The sequence below is a fragment of the Microtus pennsylvanicus genome, chromosome 5 (assembly GCF_037038515.1).
Source record: "Microtus pennsylvanicus isolate mMicPen1 chromosome 5, mMicPen1.hap1, whole genome shotgun sequence".
In the NCBI taxonomy this organism is placed as follows: Eukaryota; Metazoa; Chordata; class Mammalia; order Rodentia; family Cricetidae; genus Microtus; species Microtus pennsylvanicus.
Window position 1 is genome coordinate 72,616,788 of NC_134583.1, and position 13,838 is coordinate 72,630,625.

General features: G+C 44.1%; 1 protein-coding gene and 1 pseudogene across 1 annotated transcript in view; one reads left to right on the plus strand and one right to left on the minus strand.

Annotated features, from left to right (window-relative positions):
- LOC142851345 (scavenger receptor cysteine-rich domain-containing protein DMBT1-like) overlaps positions 1–6,714 on the plus strand; it is a 110,281-nt gene extending 103,567 nt beyond the window's left edge. The window contains 3 exon segments of the mRNA XM_075975205.1: positions 1,100–1,275; positions 2,926–3,308; positions 6,423–6,714. Coding sequence (XP_075831320.1) covers positions 1,100–1,275; positions 2,926–3,308; positions 6,423–6,714 — 851 coding nt within the window.
- Positions 6,715–9,733: 3,019 nt separating this feature from the next.
- LOC142849812 (pyridoxal phosphate phosphatase PHOSPHO2-like) lies at positions 9,734–10,527 on the minus strand (annotated as a pseudogene).
- Positions 10,528–13,838: the final 3,311 nt, after the last annotated feature.

Consider the following 13,838-nt stretch of genomic DNA (forward strand, 5'->3'; position numbering starts at 1 on the left):
GAAAACGCAGGCTAGGAGGCAGGCCCACTAGCCTAGACAGCCAGAGGTCTGTGAAAAAGCCCCTTTGTATTTGGGCTCTCCCCAATTTCATGCCCACGCTTCTTCCAGGTTATTCTCTGTGTGACAGACCAGACAGATACAAGTTCAGACTGAGGGTCATGAGTTGTCCTTGAGCCTCCTGTGCAAGGCTCTGGCCTATGGGGTATGGGTTGTAAGCAGGATTCCCTATTGATATGGCCTGATTTCAAAGCCTCCCCCCCACCCCGCTTTTTTTGAGGATATTAAAAAGCCAATGAAAATCAGGGCTATGGAGATGCCTCTGTTGGTAAAGTATTAGCCATGCAAGCATGAGGACTTGTTTGATCCTGAGCACCCACATAAAAGTCAAGCAGGCCGGTTGGTGGTGGCGCACGCCTTTAATATTAGCACTTGGGAGGCAGAGGCAGGCGGATCTCTGTGAGTTCGAGACCAGCCTGGTCTACAGAGTGAGTTCCAGGACAGGCTCCAAAGCCACAGAGAAACCCTGTCTTGAAAAACCAAGAAAACAAAACAAAACAAAACAGTTGTATGCATCTGTAAGCCCAGCCCTGGGGAGGTGAGGACAGGAGGAGTCTGGGGTCTTACCAGTCAACCAGTGTAACCAAACCGGAAAGCTCCAGGTTAAACAAGAGACCTTGTCTCCAAAACTAAAGTAGACAGTCATCAAGGAAGGTATCCAACATTCACCGATGGTCTCCTATGGTCTCCTAACACACACACACACACACACACACACACACACACACGCATCACTGGAAGTAAAGCCAAGGTGATACAGTAAATCAGTTTTTCTCAACCTTCCTGGCACTATAACTCTTTAATATAGTTCCTCACACTATTGGGGACCCCCAATCATAAAATTATTTGTTGCTACTTCATAACTGTAATTGTGCTACTCTTATGAGCTGTAGTGTAAATATCTGCTATGCAGCCCACGGTTAAGAACCATGGAGTCAGGGATGTTGAGCAGGCCCAGGCCACCCCAGAGTGTTGCCTGTAGCGCACACTGACAGCCCCTGAGCTACACAGCAATGTGCCAGCTTCCCTCTCTCTCCTGCAGCTCAGCTGTCCTGTTTGCCTCACCTCTTCCAAGCCGTCATTGACCGAGGTTATCTCCGGAGATTAGGCTACTCCTCCTGGGACATCCATTTAAATGACAGGATGTGTCGCCCCCAGGTCACTGGGCGTTACCTCATCTTCAACATCCCTTATGGCCACTGTGGCACTGTCAGGCAGGTAAGAGGCTGACAGCGAAGCGATGACCTTCATGGATGGAGTCCAAGAAGTGAGGCTTAGAAAAATTAAACTTCCGGTTAAAACATGTGGAAGATAGGGGAAGAAGCTGCTTCGTTTCTGAAGCGGCTCACTGATTGTCTGACATTCCACCATTTGGGGAATTTCAGACACACACACATCCTGAGAAGATGCAGAACGAGTGTTGAGTGCAGTGGCGTGGACAGCGTGTTGGGTGCAGTGATGTGGATATTGTGTTGGGTGCAGTGATGTGGATATTGTGTTGGGTGCAGTGATGTGGATATTGTGTTGAGTGCAGTGGCGTGGACAGCGTGTTGGGTGCAGTGGCGTGGACAGCGTGTTGGGTGTAATGGCTAGACAGGTGATGACTGGGCTGACAATATTCTCCCAGTTTCAAAGCCAGCAGTTCTCATAACATGCTTCTTGACTGAATGTTAGAACTTATCTACCATGAGCAAGGTAGGGTGCTGGAGATGAGGGAGGACGGGTTGTCTGTCTGCTATGTCTCTAACATAACTAAGCAGCTAGTTATGTTCCACACTATAGGGAGCAAACATCTAGGATATTCTGGAGCCATTAAATACATGTGTCTATTAATTCTCTTCAACCACCTTCTTAGCTCATGAAACAATGACATTGATATTAAGAACACCCATGTATATGTGAAAGAATTGTTCCACCACGACACCCCTGTCAGTATATTTGGCAGTGATGTGACCCAAAACAGATTCCTGACACTCTTCCTGCTTCCCTGTTTGTCTGTATGCAAAAGGCTCACCTGACACTGTGGAGGTAGCATTCATTCAAACCGACCACGTGATGCATCCAACATAAGCTCACTTCTATTTTGTCTGCTGTTTGGTTGTACAGAATGTGGTCATTTTTATCCTTTTTGTTCTGAAATTTGTATTTCTTAACTGAGAGATTCCTTCCCCTGAAGCCAAGCCAGAAGCTCCCCCTGTCTAGGAGGAAGGCGGCCCCTGGCAGAAAGTCTCTGGATCTGAGTCACACACGCTTCAGAAATGTCCCCGACCTGGCTGAGCTCCTGGCATGCACACAGGGCATTTGAAGAAGTACAGGTGGTGGCTCCTGCCCATCACACTGTCCATTTCATTACTAGGCTCTATGTTCTGCTGGAGGTGATGTGTGGAGGACACAAGCAAGAAGCAAGGCTAGGAGCCCAGGCTGGCAGGCTCAGACCTGCAGCTCACCGCCGGCCAAATATAGCTTGGAATCAAGGGCAGAGAAGATCCACGATCCAAATTAGATATGGTCAGAGGGGTGGGGTTCCAGTGGGCATTAAATGTGTGGAGGAATTCAAAAGAGAGGGAGTACCACGCAACCATAGTGGATCTGCCACCCAGCTCAAAGTTCTACAGATTGGCTATTACAGGAGGGAAGGGGCAGTCCTCACCCAAGGGACACCCCCTTACACACACACACACACACACACACACACACACACACATGCTTCTTCCTAGTGTTACCACAGTGTTCCAGTCAGGGACTCCAGCTCCCAGGAAGGTCATGAAGCTGGTACCTGGCTCTTATGGGAAGGAAAGGACTCCACCGTGGATAAAGAGTAGCATCAGGGCTCCAGGTACACTACCTATGATTCTCTCATTCTCTCAGGATCATCAAGGCTCTCTCAGCTACTCCAACTCCATCAGAGGCAGAACTCAAGGCCACCCTGGCCGAGTCATCGTGAGGCACAAGGTTCCCCAGGTGAAGTTCACCTGCAAAGTGGATGGCCAGTCTGCAGTGGAAATTGTGCATGCGAGTGACACTCAGAAGGACCATGTCAGCTACGATGTGTCGATTTCATTCCTCCAGTCGCCTGCATCCCAGAATATGGGGGTTGGAGCTCCTCCTTATACCCATCAGAGGGAAGAGGTCTTCCTGCAGGCCACCCTCCACAGCCACAATCCCAATCTGAGGCTCGTGGTGGATACCTGTGTGGCTTCTCCTGACCCCAGTGATTTCACAACTGTCAAGTATGAACTGATTCAGGAAGGGTAAGGATCATGGAAACTCTCCCTAGTTGGTGTTAAATGATCATAGTGTTTCTCTGGGAAACCTGTAGTGTCTGACCTGGAGTACTAAGTCAGAAGGGTGTAGATAGACATCCTGCATGTCTCTATCAGACATCCTACATGTCTCTAGCAGACACTGATCATGGTGGAGAATACAGCAGCCTAGGCAAACTCCCTTGACTCCTCCAAGACCTCATTCAGTACTTTGCTAGCCCACCACATCTTTTTTAGCCTAATCCTCCCTTCCTTCCTAGTTTCCCTCTCCCAGGACAAATCTTCAGGACTTTGGCTCACACTGATGAGTCCATGTGTTTTCCCGAGCTAAGCTCTTAGTTAAACCAGCCAGATGTCTTCGAGCTCATTGGTTCAGCAGTGACTTGGCAACTGAGAACCTTGGCAAGTTGTTTGCCTCTGTGGCTCCTACATATCTTATCAGATGTTACTGCAAATCTTTCTCTGGGGACATTACACACATATCTATTTTCTCCAAATAACACAAAGGACAAACCCCACCCCCCAAATTTCATCAAAGTCCATCTTGGTGAACCAGTAAGTTCTCCGGGCTTATTTGCAGAAGTGAGTAAGGAGTTGCATAGGTGAGTGACTCCATGTGCGCCACCCCAGCATAGATGACATAGCCCTGTGAATGTTGCTGAATGATGTGGATGATGAAGTCCCTTTCGGTCAACCGTCTGCCTCTCCTAACCCCACGCTGCTGAGATCACATGAAGCTGGAGTTGGGTGGGAGGGAGTGGCTGGAATCTGCTGAGGAGCCAATTTTCCGTTCCCTCCCTATATGAAGGGATGTTGATGGCCTGGTGCGGGTGACTCCTAAATATGGATGATCCCAGCTGCTCTGCTTTCGAGTTGGCAGTGGTCATGGCTGGAGGACAGGGGCTAAATGCTCATGAAGGGATAACTGGTGACCAGTTAAAAAACTTGTTTCCTCCGTGGCAGCTTTAGTGTGGTAAGAGCCACGGCAGCCTTAGGCCCATGGGGAACAGTGCGGCACCTGTTGCCAGAGATCAGCAGAGGAGCAAGACAGCACCTGCCACAGGCTTCTGGGAGCTGTGGCATGATATGCATAGACTAGAGGGTGCTCGAGAGGGAGAAGGTTCCTGCCTTCTGACCCCTCTTATGGTCATATTATTAAGGCGAGAAGTTCAGCTAGGTATCAGAATGTCACAGCTAGCACACTGTTCTCCTTGCTTTAGGCTTAATTTGTTCCCCTTTCTCTAGCCTTTAAATCTTTGGTTGGTTGGAGATTATAACAAATTATATGCATTTTAATACTATAAATGCTCCCAAGTGTTGCCTTAGCTGCATCCCACAAATTTTGGTAAGTTAGGTATTGTATTATTTACATTTCTATTGCTGTGACAAAACATGGTGACCAAGGCAACTCGTAAAGAAAGTGTTGAATTTGGCTTATGGTTTTAGAGGGTTAGGGTCCACGATGGCAGTGTGAAGGGACAGAGGCAGGAAAAGTGGAGAGCTTACATTGCCATTCAAAAGTAGGAGGCAGACAGAGAACACAGGAAACGGCACTAGTCTTTTGAAACTTAAAGCCTACCCCCAGTGACATACATCCTCCAACCAGGCTTCCCCACAAGTTCCACCAACTGGGGACCAAACATTCAAAAGTGAGCCTCTTTGGTCTCTTCTCACCCACACCACAAGCACCATTTCAGTTCTTTCAAAACAGTCTTAGATTTCTCTTAGGACATTTCTGATACAAAAGTTGCCTGAAAATATACCGTCTACTTCCACGTATTTGAGAATTTCCCAGGAAGATTGCTGCCATTAATTTTAAGTTTAGTCCCATTGCTACCTGACAATGTATTTCTATCCTTTTAAGACTATTAAAGTATTTCTAAAGGGCTGGAACATGGTCTGTCCTAATGAATATTCTACCTGGAATGAGGACAATGTGCATTCTGCTGTGGTTGGATAGACTGTTTAGTTAATTACAACAAGATCTAGTAGATTAACAGTGTTCCTCAGGTCCCTTCTGCCCTTACTGCATTCCTCCCCACTGGATCTATGGTTGAGAGAGGGAGAGTGAAGCGTCCAGTTACTACAGTGGGTTTGTCGGTATCTCACTTTGGTTCCCTTGCTTCCCATATTTAACGCTCTGCTTGCAGGTGCATTATATTGACGATTATTATGTTGGGATAAAGATTTGTTCCTTACCTCGATTATCTTGGGTAAGGATCTGCTCGTAGAGGGTTGACCCTTTCTTTGGTTGTTACAAAGCACCCATCTTGGCCCTGACAGTTCTGCACGCTCTGAAGTTTGTTCTGAACAAAGGAGCGGCTGCCATGCTGCTCTCCCTCCATCTCAGTGTCGGTGTCTGTGTACCGACAGCGCTGTCTTGTAAAGAGCACGTGGATGGAGGTTGTGTGGATTCTCCTGTAATCTATCTCTGTCTTCACATTGGTGTAAATATGAACCGTTCATAGTTAACATTCTCATGCAAGCAGTTGGATTAGACTCTACCACCATTTGTTATATTTGTCTTATGTTCTTTCCCTGCCCTGTGCCTACCTTCTCTAACTTCTCTGATTCTTTTGAACTATACATTTACATAAAACACTTTATCTCCTCTTAATATACCACTTATGTCACCCTACAGTTTACAATCTACGTTCTTTGGGTAGTGCTGGGAATTGAAATCAGAACATTGTGGGTGATAGGTAACCAAGCCCTCATCCACTGCCCTGCATTACCAGGCCTATGATAAACTTTTTAAATAATCTAAGTGCATTTTTAAATATATCATCCACCTTATAATCTTCCCTCTAGGCAAAATAGGTTACAGCTAAAACCTTGACTTGTTTTTCCTGTATTTAATGGTTCCCTTCTGTTTATGACCAGGTATACGGTTTCCATGAACAATGGTGTTAAAATCATAGGTGGTGGTAGTAGTAGTAGCATAGTAGTATAGTAGTAGTTGTTGCTTCACAAGAGGGAGGGGAGTGGGAAGATCTCCTTTTGGCATTCAGAACCTTAGAAGCCAGCCTGGTTATGTGGGTTGAAGGAAATTTATGTCATGTGTTAGTTAACCTTTTTGGTTTGGGTTTTCCTCCCCATCAGGTGCATAAAAGACAAATCCTACTCCGACCTGCATACCTCTGGGAAGAACGTGGCCCAGTTCAAGTTCAATGCTTTCAGCTTCCTCAAAAGCTACGATGTGGTCTACCTGCAGTGTAAGGTTGCTGTCTGCCGAATCGGAGACCACTCTTCCCGATGCTCACATGGTTGTACAAAACGAGGGAGGAGAAGCACAGGCTCTGCAGAGGCCAGAGAAGAACCAACTGAGTACTTCCAAACAGTAGGGCCACTAAAGATCCACAGAGCAGGTCATTAGAGCAAGGCCCTGGTGTGATCTCTCCCGCTGTTACAAGAGTGTGTTGGGAAACTGGAAGCAAGGTCTGTTTCTTACCAGGAAGCAATGTTTGGTCACCCAAAAGCCAGACATTGGCAGCACTGTCTACTCTATGCATTCAGATGGGCAGGAGAAGCCAAGGGATTTCTTCTCTGGGGTTTGTCACGTACCAATCCTGAGCACTAACTTCTAAGGCAGTTTGTCTGTTGTAGGCAATAAAGGAAAATAAAGAATGCTGATTCTGTTATTCTTCACTCTCAAGACCTTGATCATTGCCTTCAAATGTATGAAACAATAGAAAAAGCATGGTTGTCTCTCTTTCTCCTGTGGGCAACAAAGATTGTTTTTAAAAATATCTGTTACTATTTGGGTGCTGATAGGTGGGTGGACCTCTTTCTGTTCTTCTGGAAATATATTAATTCATTTGCAAATACTGCCAGCAATCTCATATAAAAATAAAATAAAGTGTTTTCTGGGAGCCACTGTTCATTTTCTTTAAACTCTTTTAGCAGAACCACTGAATGACACAAGGCTTTGAGAGCAACCTTCAAAAGGGTCCATTCAATTGTTTTGTTTTGAAGGGAACGGACTTCCTTTCTCCCGATTTTTCTCTGAGTGTTGAACTCTGCTCTTAATGACCTGCCCTGAAGAGCCAGTGACTGAATTTGAAATGTGGCAACTACTGGGTCACAAAGAGCCAGGAGCTAATGAAAAAGTTCATGCTTTTAGCTACTTTGTTCTTTGTTCTGCCAGATAGAAAGCAGTGTGCAGAGGGAAATGCTTACAAAGCTCTGGCCTTGGGAGTCAGAAGATAATGGCTGATATCTACGCAGTATGTTCTGTCACATGCCAGGCACAGTGCCAACTCTACCTCTGTACTAGGAAAGTCATCCAATCCCAATATATCCTGAGGATGCACCCACATCATCCAGAGGAGGAAATGCAGACTTGAAATATTTCAGACATTTGCTAATTTAGTGATGATGAAGACAGGGTGTTAGGCCCCTAAACCACTACCCTACGTCCCAGTGTAACTTCACCAATGCACATGAGAGCCAGTCAATAAACATTACCTGAAATCATATCACTAACAAGAAATGACGGTACTGGGCCAGACAGAGAGGCTACAAAAGACACAAGCAGAGTGAGGAATCACCAAACAACGTCTTTTCGTCCTTTCTGACCCCACAGGGAAACCTGCTAATTTGAATCATTTCTTTGGCGAGAAACCAAAACCAGATGTATTCCACCTGCACATCTAAGAGTGACTCCAAGTCACCACCTGAGATTCTGAATATCTAGGTCCACTGTCTGGATAATGGAGTCTAGAATCCAGGTTTCTTTTCTTTTTATACACTATGACCACAGGGAGAGTCACCTATATGATGTGTCTGTCTTGTTAGTTGGTTAGATTTTGTAATTCTTATTTTTAATGTCTTAATCAGCTGACCAATTACAGAGAAGATTCCATGTATCCCAGATAGTGTAACTGTTGTGTGGGTACTGGGAACTGAACCTTATCCTCGAGAGAGCAGCTAGTGTTAAACACCTAGCTATATCCAGGTACTATGAAATTTTCAAAAACAAATTTCTGGTTCTGACAATGATTTCATTGTCACTGTTTGTGGTGAAAATGGTTCTCATAGGCTCATATGTTTGAAAGATTTGTTCCCTGCCGGTTGGACTGCTTTGTTGAAGGAGGTGTGTCCCTGGGGGCAGAATTTGAAGTTCGAAAAGCCTAAGAAAGGCCAGGCAGTGGTGGCACACGCCATTAATCCCAGAACTTGGGAGGCAGACGCAGGAGGATCTCTGTGAGTTCAAAGCCAGCCTGGTCTACAAGAGCTAGTTCCAGGACAGGCTCCAGAGCTACAGAAAAACCGTCTTGGAAAACAAAAAAAGAAAAAAAGAGGAAAAAAAAGCCCAAGAAAACCCTAATTAACTCCATCTGCTTCTGTGTGGATCAAGATGTGAACTTTCAGCTACTGCACCAGCTCCATGCCTACCTGCCTGCTGCCATGCTCCTCACCATACTGGTCATGGACTCTAGCCTCTGGAACCATGAGCCTCAAATAAATTGCTTTCTTTTATACGTTATTTTCGTCAGGGGTGTTTTATCATAGCAATAGAGAAGTAACTAAGATACTGTATCTGTGTTTAAGTGTGGTCTATTTGCAGGATGTGGCCCTGGCTTTCTGTTTAAGCTGATGAAGTTTGAAGCTTCCTTGTAAAAGAAACTCGCATAGTAAAGATTCAGATTAAAGGAAATGATAATTAAAATTGTACCTTGACTAGCGGGGGGTGGGGAGGGGGTAGGCTATTTTCCAGGTGAGATTTTGAACAATTTACAGATGCTGGAATCTATGCTCACAAACTAACTCTTAAGTAAATTGACTTTAAAATCAGGTCAAATCCCAGAGCTCATTGCTGACAGCTTGCCTGCTGGTATTGACAGCTCCCTTCCCAATGGCTGGGGTTGGCAAAGCTCTGTCTCTGAGATGTGATGCAAGCCTTGCCACTCACCTGAGCAAACCACGCTGGCATCCTCATGGTGCCCACAGTTGTGGGAGAACCATCCGTGATGTGTGCATTGCCACACCTTGGCTTCATCCCCTATGCACTGCACATCATCCAGCATGATATGGCCCATGCCTCTCTCAAAGTAGCTCTCAGCTGGGGCTGACATGGCCACACCACAGCCAAGCTGCTGGCACACCACCTTGGCATCTGTCAGGTCCCAGCTGTCATCACACACTGTGCCCCAGGTGCCATTGTAAGAGATCTCTACTCGGCCCTCACACCTGTGGCTACCATTCACCAGTCTCAAGGCCAGACCTAGGAATGGAAAAATAGGTGCTTCTGAGCTGTGCCATTGTCCTCATATGCTAGGGTCATCTGCAGGTTGAAAAACATGTTCTCCATGTTAGACACTAGGAGTGACCCTGTGACCTGATCCCTAAAATTGTATTTCTTTATGAGTATTGAAGAGCTGTTAATGCCTGTTAAATTTTTTGTTGGCACATTACTCCTTCATTAGAAATTGTAAGTGAGAAATTATTTAACACCTGAAGACCAAATTATAACAGAAGATTCAATACGCTCAAGATTTTGAGACATTCTTGCAAGAATTCTATGTAGAGTATATTCTTTCCGTGACATGGCAACATCATTTTCCTTAAAAAGGTAACTGACAGACATCATTTCCACAATCTCCTATATAAACAATCCTGAATCTCACCCCATCTCTGTTTATCTATAAATTCTAGCAAAACTGCATTTTTACAAAGGTTCTTCAGACAGCTATTTGCAAGAACGAGTGTGGCAATTTTTAACTGTTGAGACGACCACTGTTCTCCAAAGCTGCGGGATTAGCAAACACGTTATCAAAGACATCATAAAAATCAGCAGCTTCTAAAACCCAACCTATGAAGACTGAGTTTGAATCTGAAATAATGATGCAATCAAATGTATCCTTATTCCTTTTAGAAAGCTGAAAAGCTCTACCGTCCCCGAAGTGAAAGCCATTGATGTCAACTCTTCTCATTTCGTCTTCTTTCACCCCTTTCTCTCCCAAATACTTAAAGACTCTGCCCATAAATTCTGTCCAGAACCCCTTCTGGTAAGAATCTTGCATTTCCATAGGATTTTTTTTTGGTCTGGAGCACACTGTACAATCCAGGTGTCACTATTGACATCTATGATTGTATCGTCAAAGTCACACACCAACAAAACTTTCATGGTTCCAATGACAGATTTGGGTTACCCTAAGATGGCACTTGCAGTCCAATTAATCTTATTTCAGCACTGAATTTAGGTCATTAAAAATCTTTAATTTGCCACCTGTTTTTTGTTGTTGTTGTTGTTGTTGTTTGTTTTTGGTTTTTCGAGATCAGCCTGTCTCTACCTCCACAACAGTGGGTTACAAATACTTATTACCATATTCAGCATTTTTTTTTTCGTTTTTTTTTTGAGACAGGGTTTCTCTGTAGCTTTGGAGCCTGTCCTAAAAGTAGCTCTTGTAGACCCAGTTGGACTCAAACTCACAGAGATCTGCCTGCCTCTGCCTCCTGAGTGCTGTGATTAAAGGCACACACCACCGCCTGGCTTCACTAATGCTTCAACATGTTACGCAGGCACCACCCAGAAGTCAACTCCTTTTTGTGACAACCCTGAAAGGCACCAGCAAAGGAAAATCTTCACAGCAGGCACAACTTTGGGCAGTACACATGGTCATATATTCATGGGTGCAGGGATCGAAGGGTAGAAAAAGGAATGGTTCCACTCTGTTGCCCCTAGTGGCCCACTAGGAACCTTTTTGCTTCCAGTTCCCATGACCTTAATTTCTTATGGCCTAGAAGTTTTGGTTCCAGGTGGGGGAGCACTCCAACCAGGAGATGACAACAAACATTCCCTTAGACTGAAACTCAGGGCTTCCCCCTGGCCACTTTGGGCTTCCGATGCCCTTGAACCAAAGGCATAACAGTGTTAGGAATAGTGACTGATGAAGATTACTGTGGAGAAATTGGATTGCTTCTCCACAATGGAGGTAAGAAAAATTATGTCTGAAATGTAAGAAATCCTTTAGGGTATCTCTTGGTGCTACTATGCCCTGCAATTAAAGTCAATGGGAAGCTACAGCCTAATCCAGGCAGGGAAACCGGGGACACAAACCCATCAGGAATGAAAATATGGATTATAATTGACATGAGTGTTTCTGTAATAGTGTTAAGAATGTGTCTATACAAGTATTTGTGTTTTCCTTCCTTAATTTCTTATCAGGTACTGTAACATCAATTAAGAGAATACCAGTGGTTATTATGTTTAAGTTTGAGATACTAAAAGAATGTCCTTCAAGTGGTATTGCCTCTTATTCAAAATGTATCATGCATTTGCAGTTGTATTAGGAACAGTTATATCACATTTCATGTAATTATGACATGGTTAAATATAGAATGTGTTTGTACTTGTACGTGGGGTAGTTATATCAAGTTGGGTGTAATAATGACCTGGCTATTGTTTTCATTTGGGAATTAAGGATGACGTGAGGAGATACCATTGAGAAGGGGTTAGACCTGTGATGAATATTCTTGGTAGTCAACTTGACTACATCTGGAATTAATTCAAATTTAAGAAGGTGTGAGGGATTTTTTCTTAAATCATCTGAAGTAGGAAGACTCACTTTTCATCTGGGCCCCACCATCTATCTAATGGTAGCCATAAAAGGGCATGAAGGAAGGAATTTTTCCCTTTGCTCTTCACCCCCACCCCTGCTCCCCGCTGTTTCTGGCAAGTCCATTCCTTCACTGGCATTAGAACCTGCGTTTACTTGTGGGTGGCAGGGGGCCCAGACTGAGCACAGCTGTCATCTCCCTCTGCTTCCTGACTGCTGACATTGTGGCCTTCTTCTGTGTGACACATGCTCCTGCCACCATCTCATCCCAGGGGACTGTGCCCTGAGACTGTGAAGGCAGAAAAACCCTCGCTTCCCTTTTCAGTGTCAGGAATTTGGTCTCACACAGAGAAAAGTAACCAGTGTGCACATGAATTTGGCAACTTTGAGACAGCCTTGCCAGCATGATACTCAGAATTCAGGCTTAATCAACCCCAAAGTGTTTTATTTTCTGTTAGTAATACTTAGTGATAAGATTTTTATGGTACTTTTTTAACATTTAATAGATGGAATTTAGAAATAATATGTTCTCAATAGTAAAGTTTGGGTTAAGTAAATTATGACACATCCATGTAGAATTCTTAGGTTACTGTTAATATTGGTTGGGGACTGAAACACGGCTCATAGTTAAGCGTGCTTGCTATTCTTCCGGATGACTTAAGTTTGGTTCTCAGAACCCATGCCAAGTAGCTCACAACCGTAACTCCTGCTTTAGGAAATCTGCTACCTTCTTCTGGCCTCTCTGGGCACTTCATAGAGATGGGGTACATATAGACAATCAGGCACATATGTATACCATTAAAAGAAAGTTCAAAAAAGAAAGAGCTACAGAGACCCAGAGCTAGACAGTGTACAGAGAGAACTTGGAACACTTGGCCCTAAATGGGATGTCTCTATGAATTCCCTCCCTTCACATGTGGCCCAGGGAAACCTGCAGAAGAGGGGCAGAAATATTGTAAGAGCCAGAGGAGATGGTGAACACCAAGGGAGCAAGGTCTTCTAAACACCATAGAAATCGACACACTTATGAACTCATAGAGACTGGCACCCTGCACAGGGGTGCACAGGTTTGGGGTCTCAGTGCTAGGAGTGGAAGTGGAAACAGGCCCGTATCTCTAACCCAGAAGCTGTCTCCAACTGATAAAAACTTGCAAATGAAAAATTAGTTTACTCTAACGGAGTCTCACTGTGCATACAAACCACTCTTAAGGCCTGACCCCGTGTCCAATAGTAGATGATCAACACAAAACAAACACATTGGTATTTTAGGGTTTTTGACTCATAATCCCTTACCTGCGAATCTTTTCTTGTTTTTCTTACCCTATGGCTCTTACACATTTTGGTTCCCAATTTTCTGTATTTTTTAGAAATTTCTGTGAGTGCCAGTGTGTATTTCTCTATGTCTGAATGTGTTTCTTGTACATTTTCCCTGGCTATTCATTTTGTTTACTTGTTTGCTTTGTTCCATTTGATTTTCTTTGTACTTATTTTATTTTTTTCTTTAGATTCCTGTTTGTTTTCTAATGAAGGAGAGCAAGAAAGAGTATGGACTTCAGAGGGTGGGAATTTGAAGAGGATCTGGAGGAGCTGGGCAATTTGAAGCATAATCAGAATAGATTATATGGAAAAATCTATTTTCAAATTGAAAAGTAAAGTTTTAGCTACACCACAGTTTAAAAAAATGTAAGAAAAAATAAAAAGAATCTCATGTAACAAAATTCAATCAGAATTTACCCCTGAAAATGTCATCTCAGAAGAATCACTTTTCCCTTTGGGCTTAGGAAGTCTTCAACGTAATTTTAAAGTACTTCTAAAAATTTAGGCATTTCGCAAAATGATATCCCATCTTCAAAATTGCATACATGCCCCTTTTTATGTTCTACTGTAATTCTCCTGCTTACATCGCAACATAGTATATAGGCTCAAGCCTCAAAATGACTTAACACGTTAGAAAAAA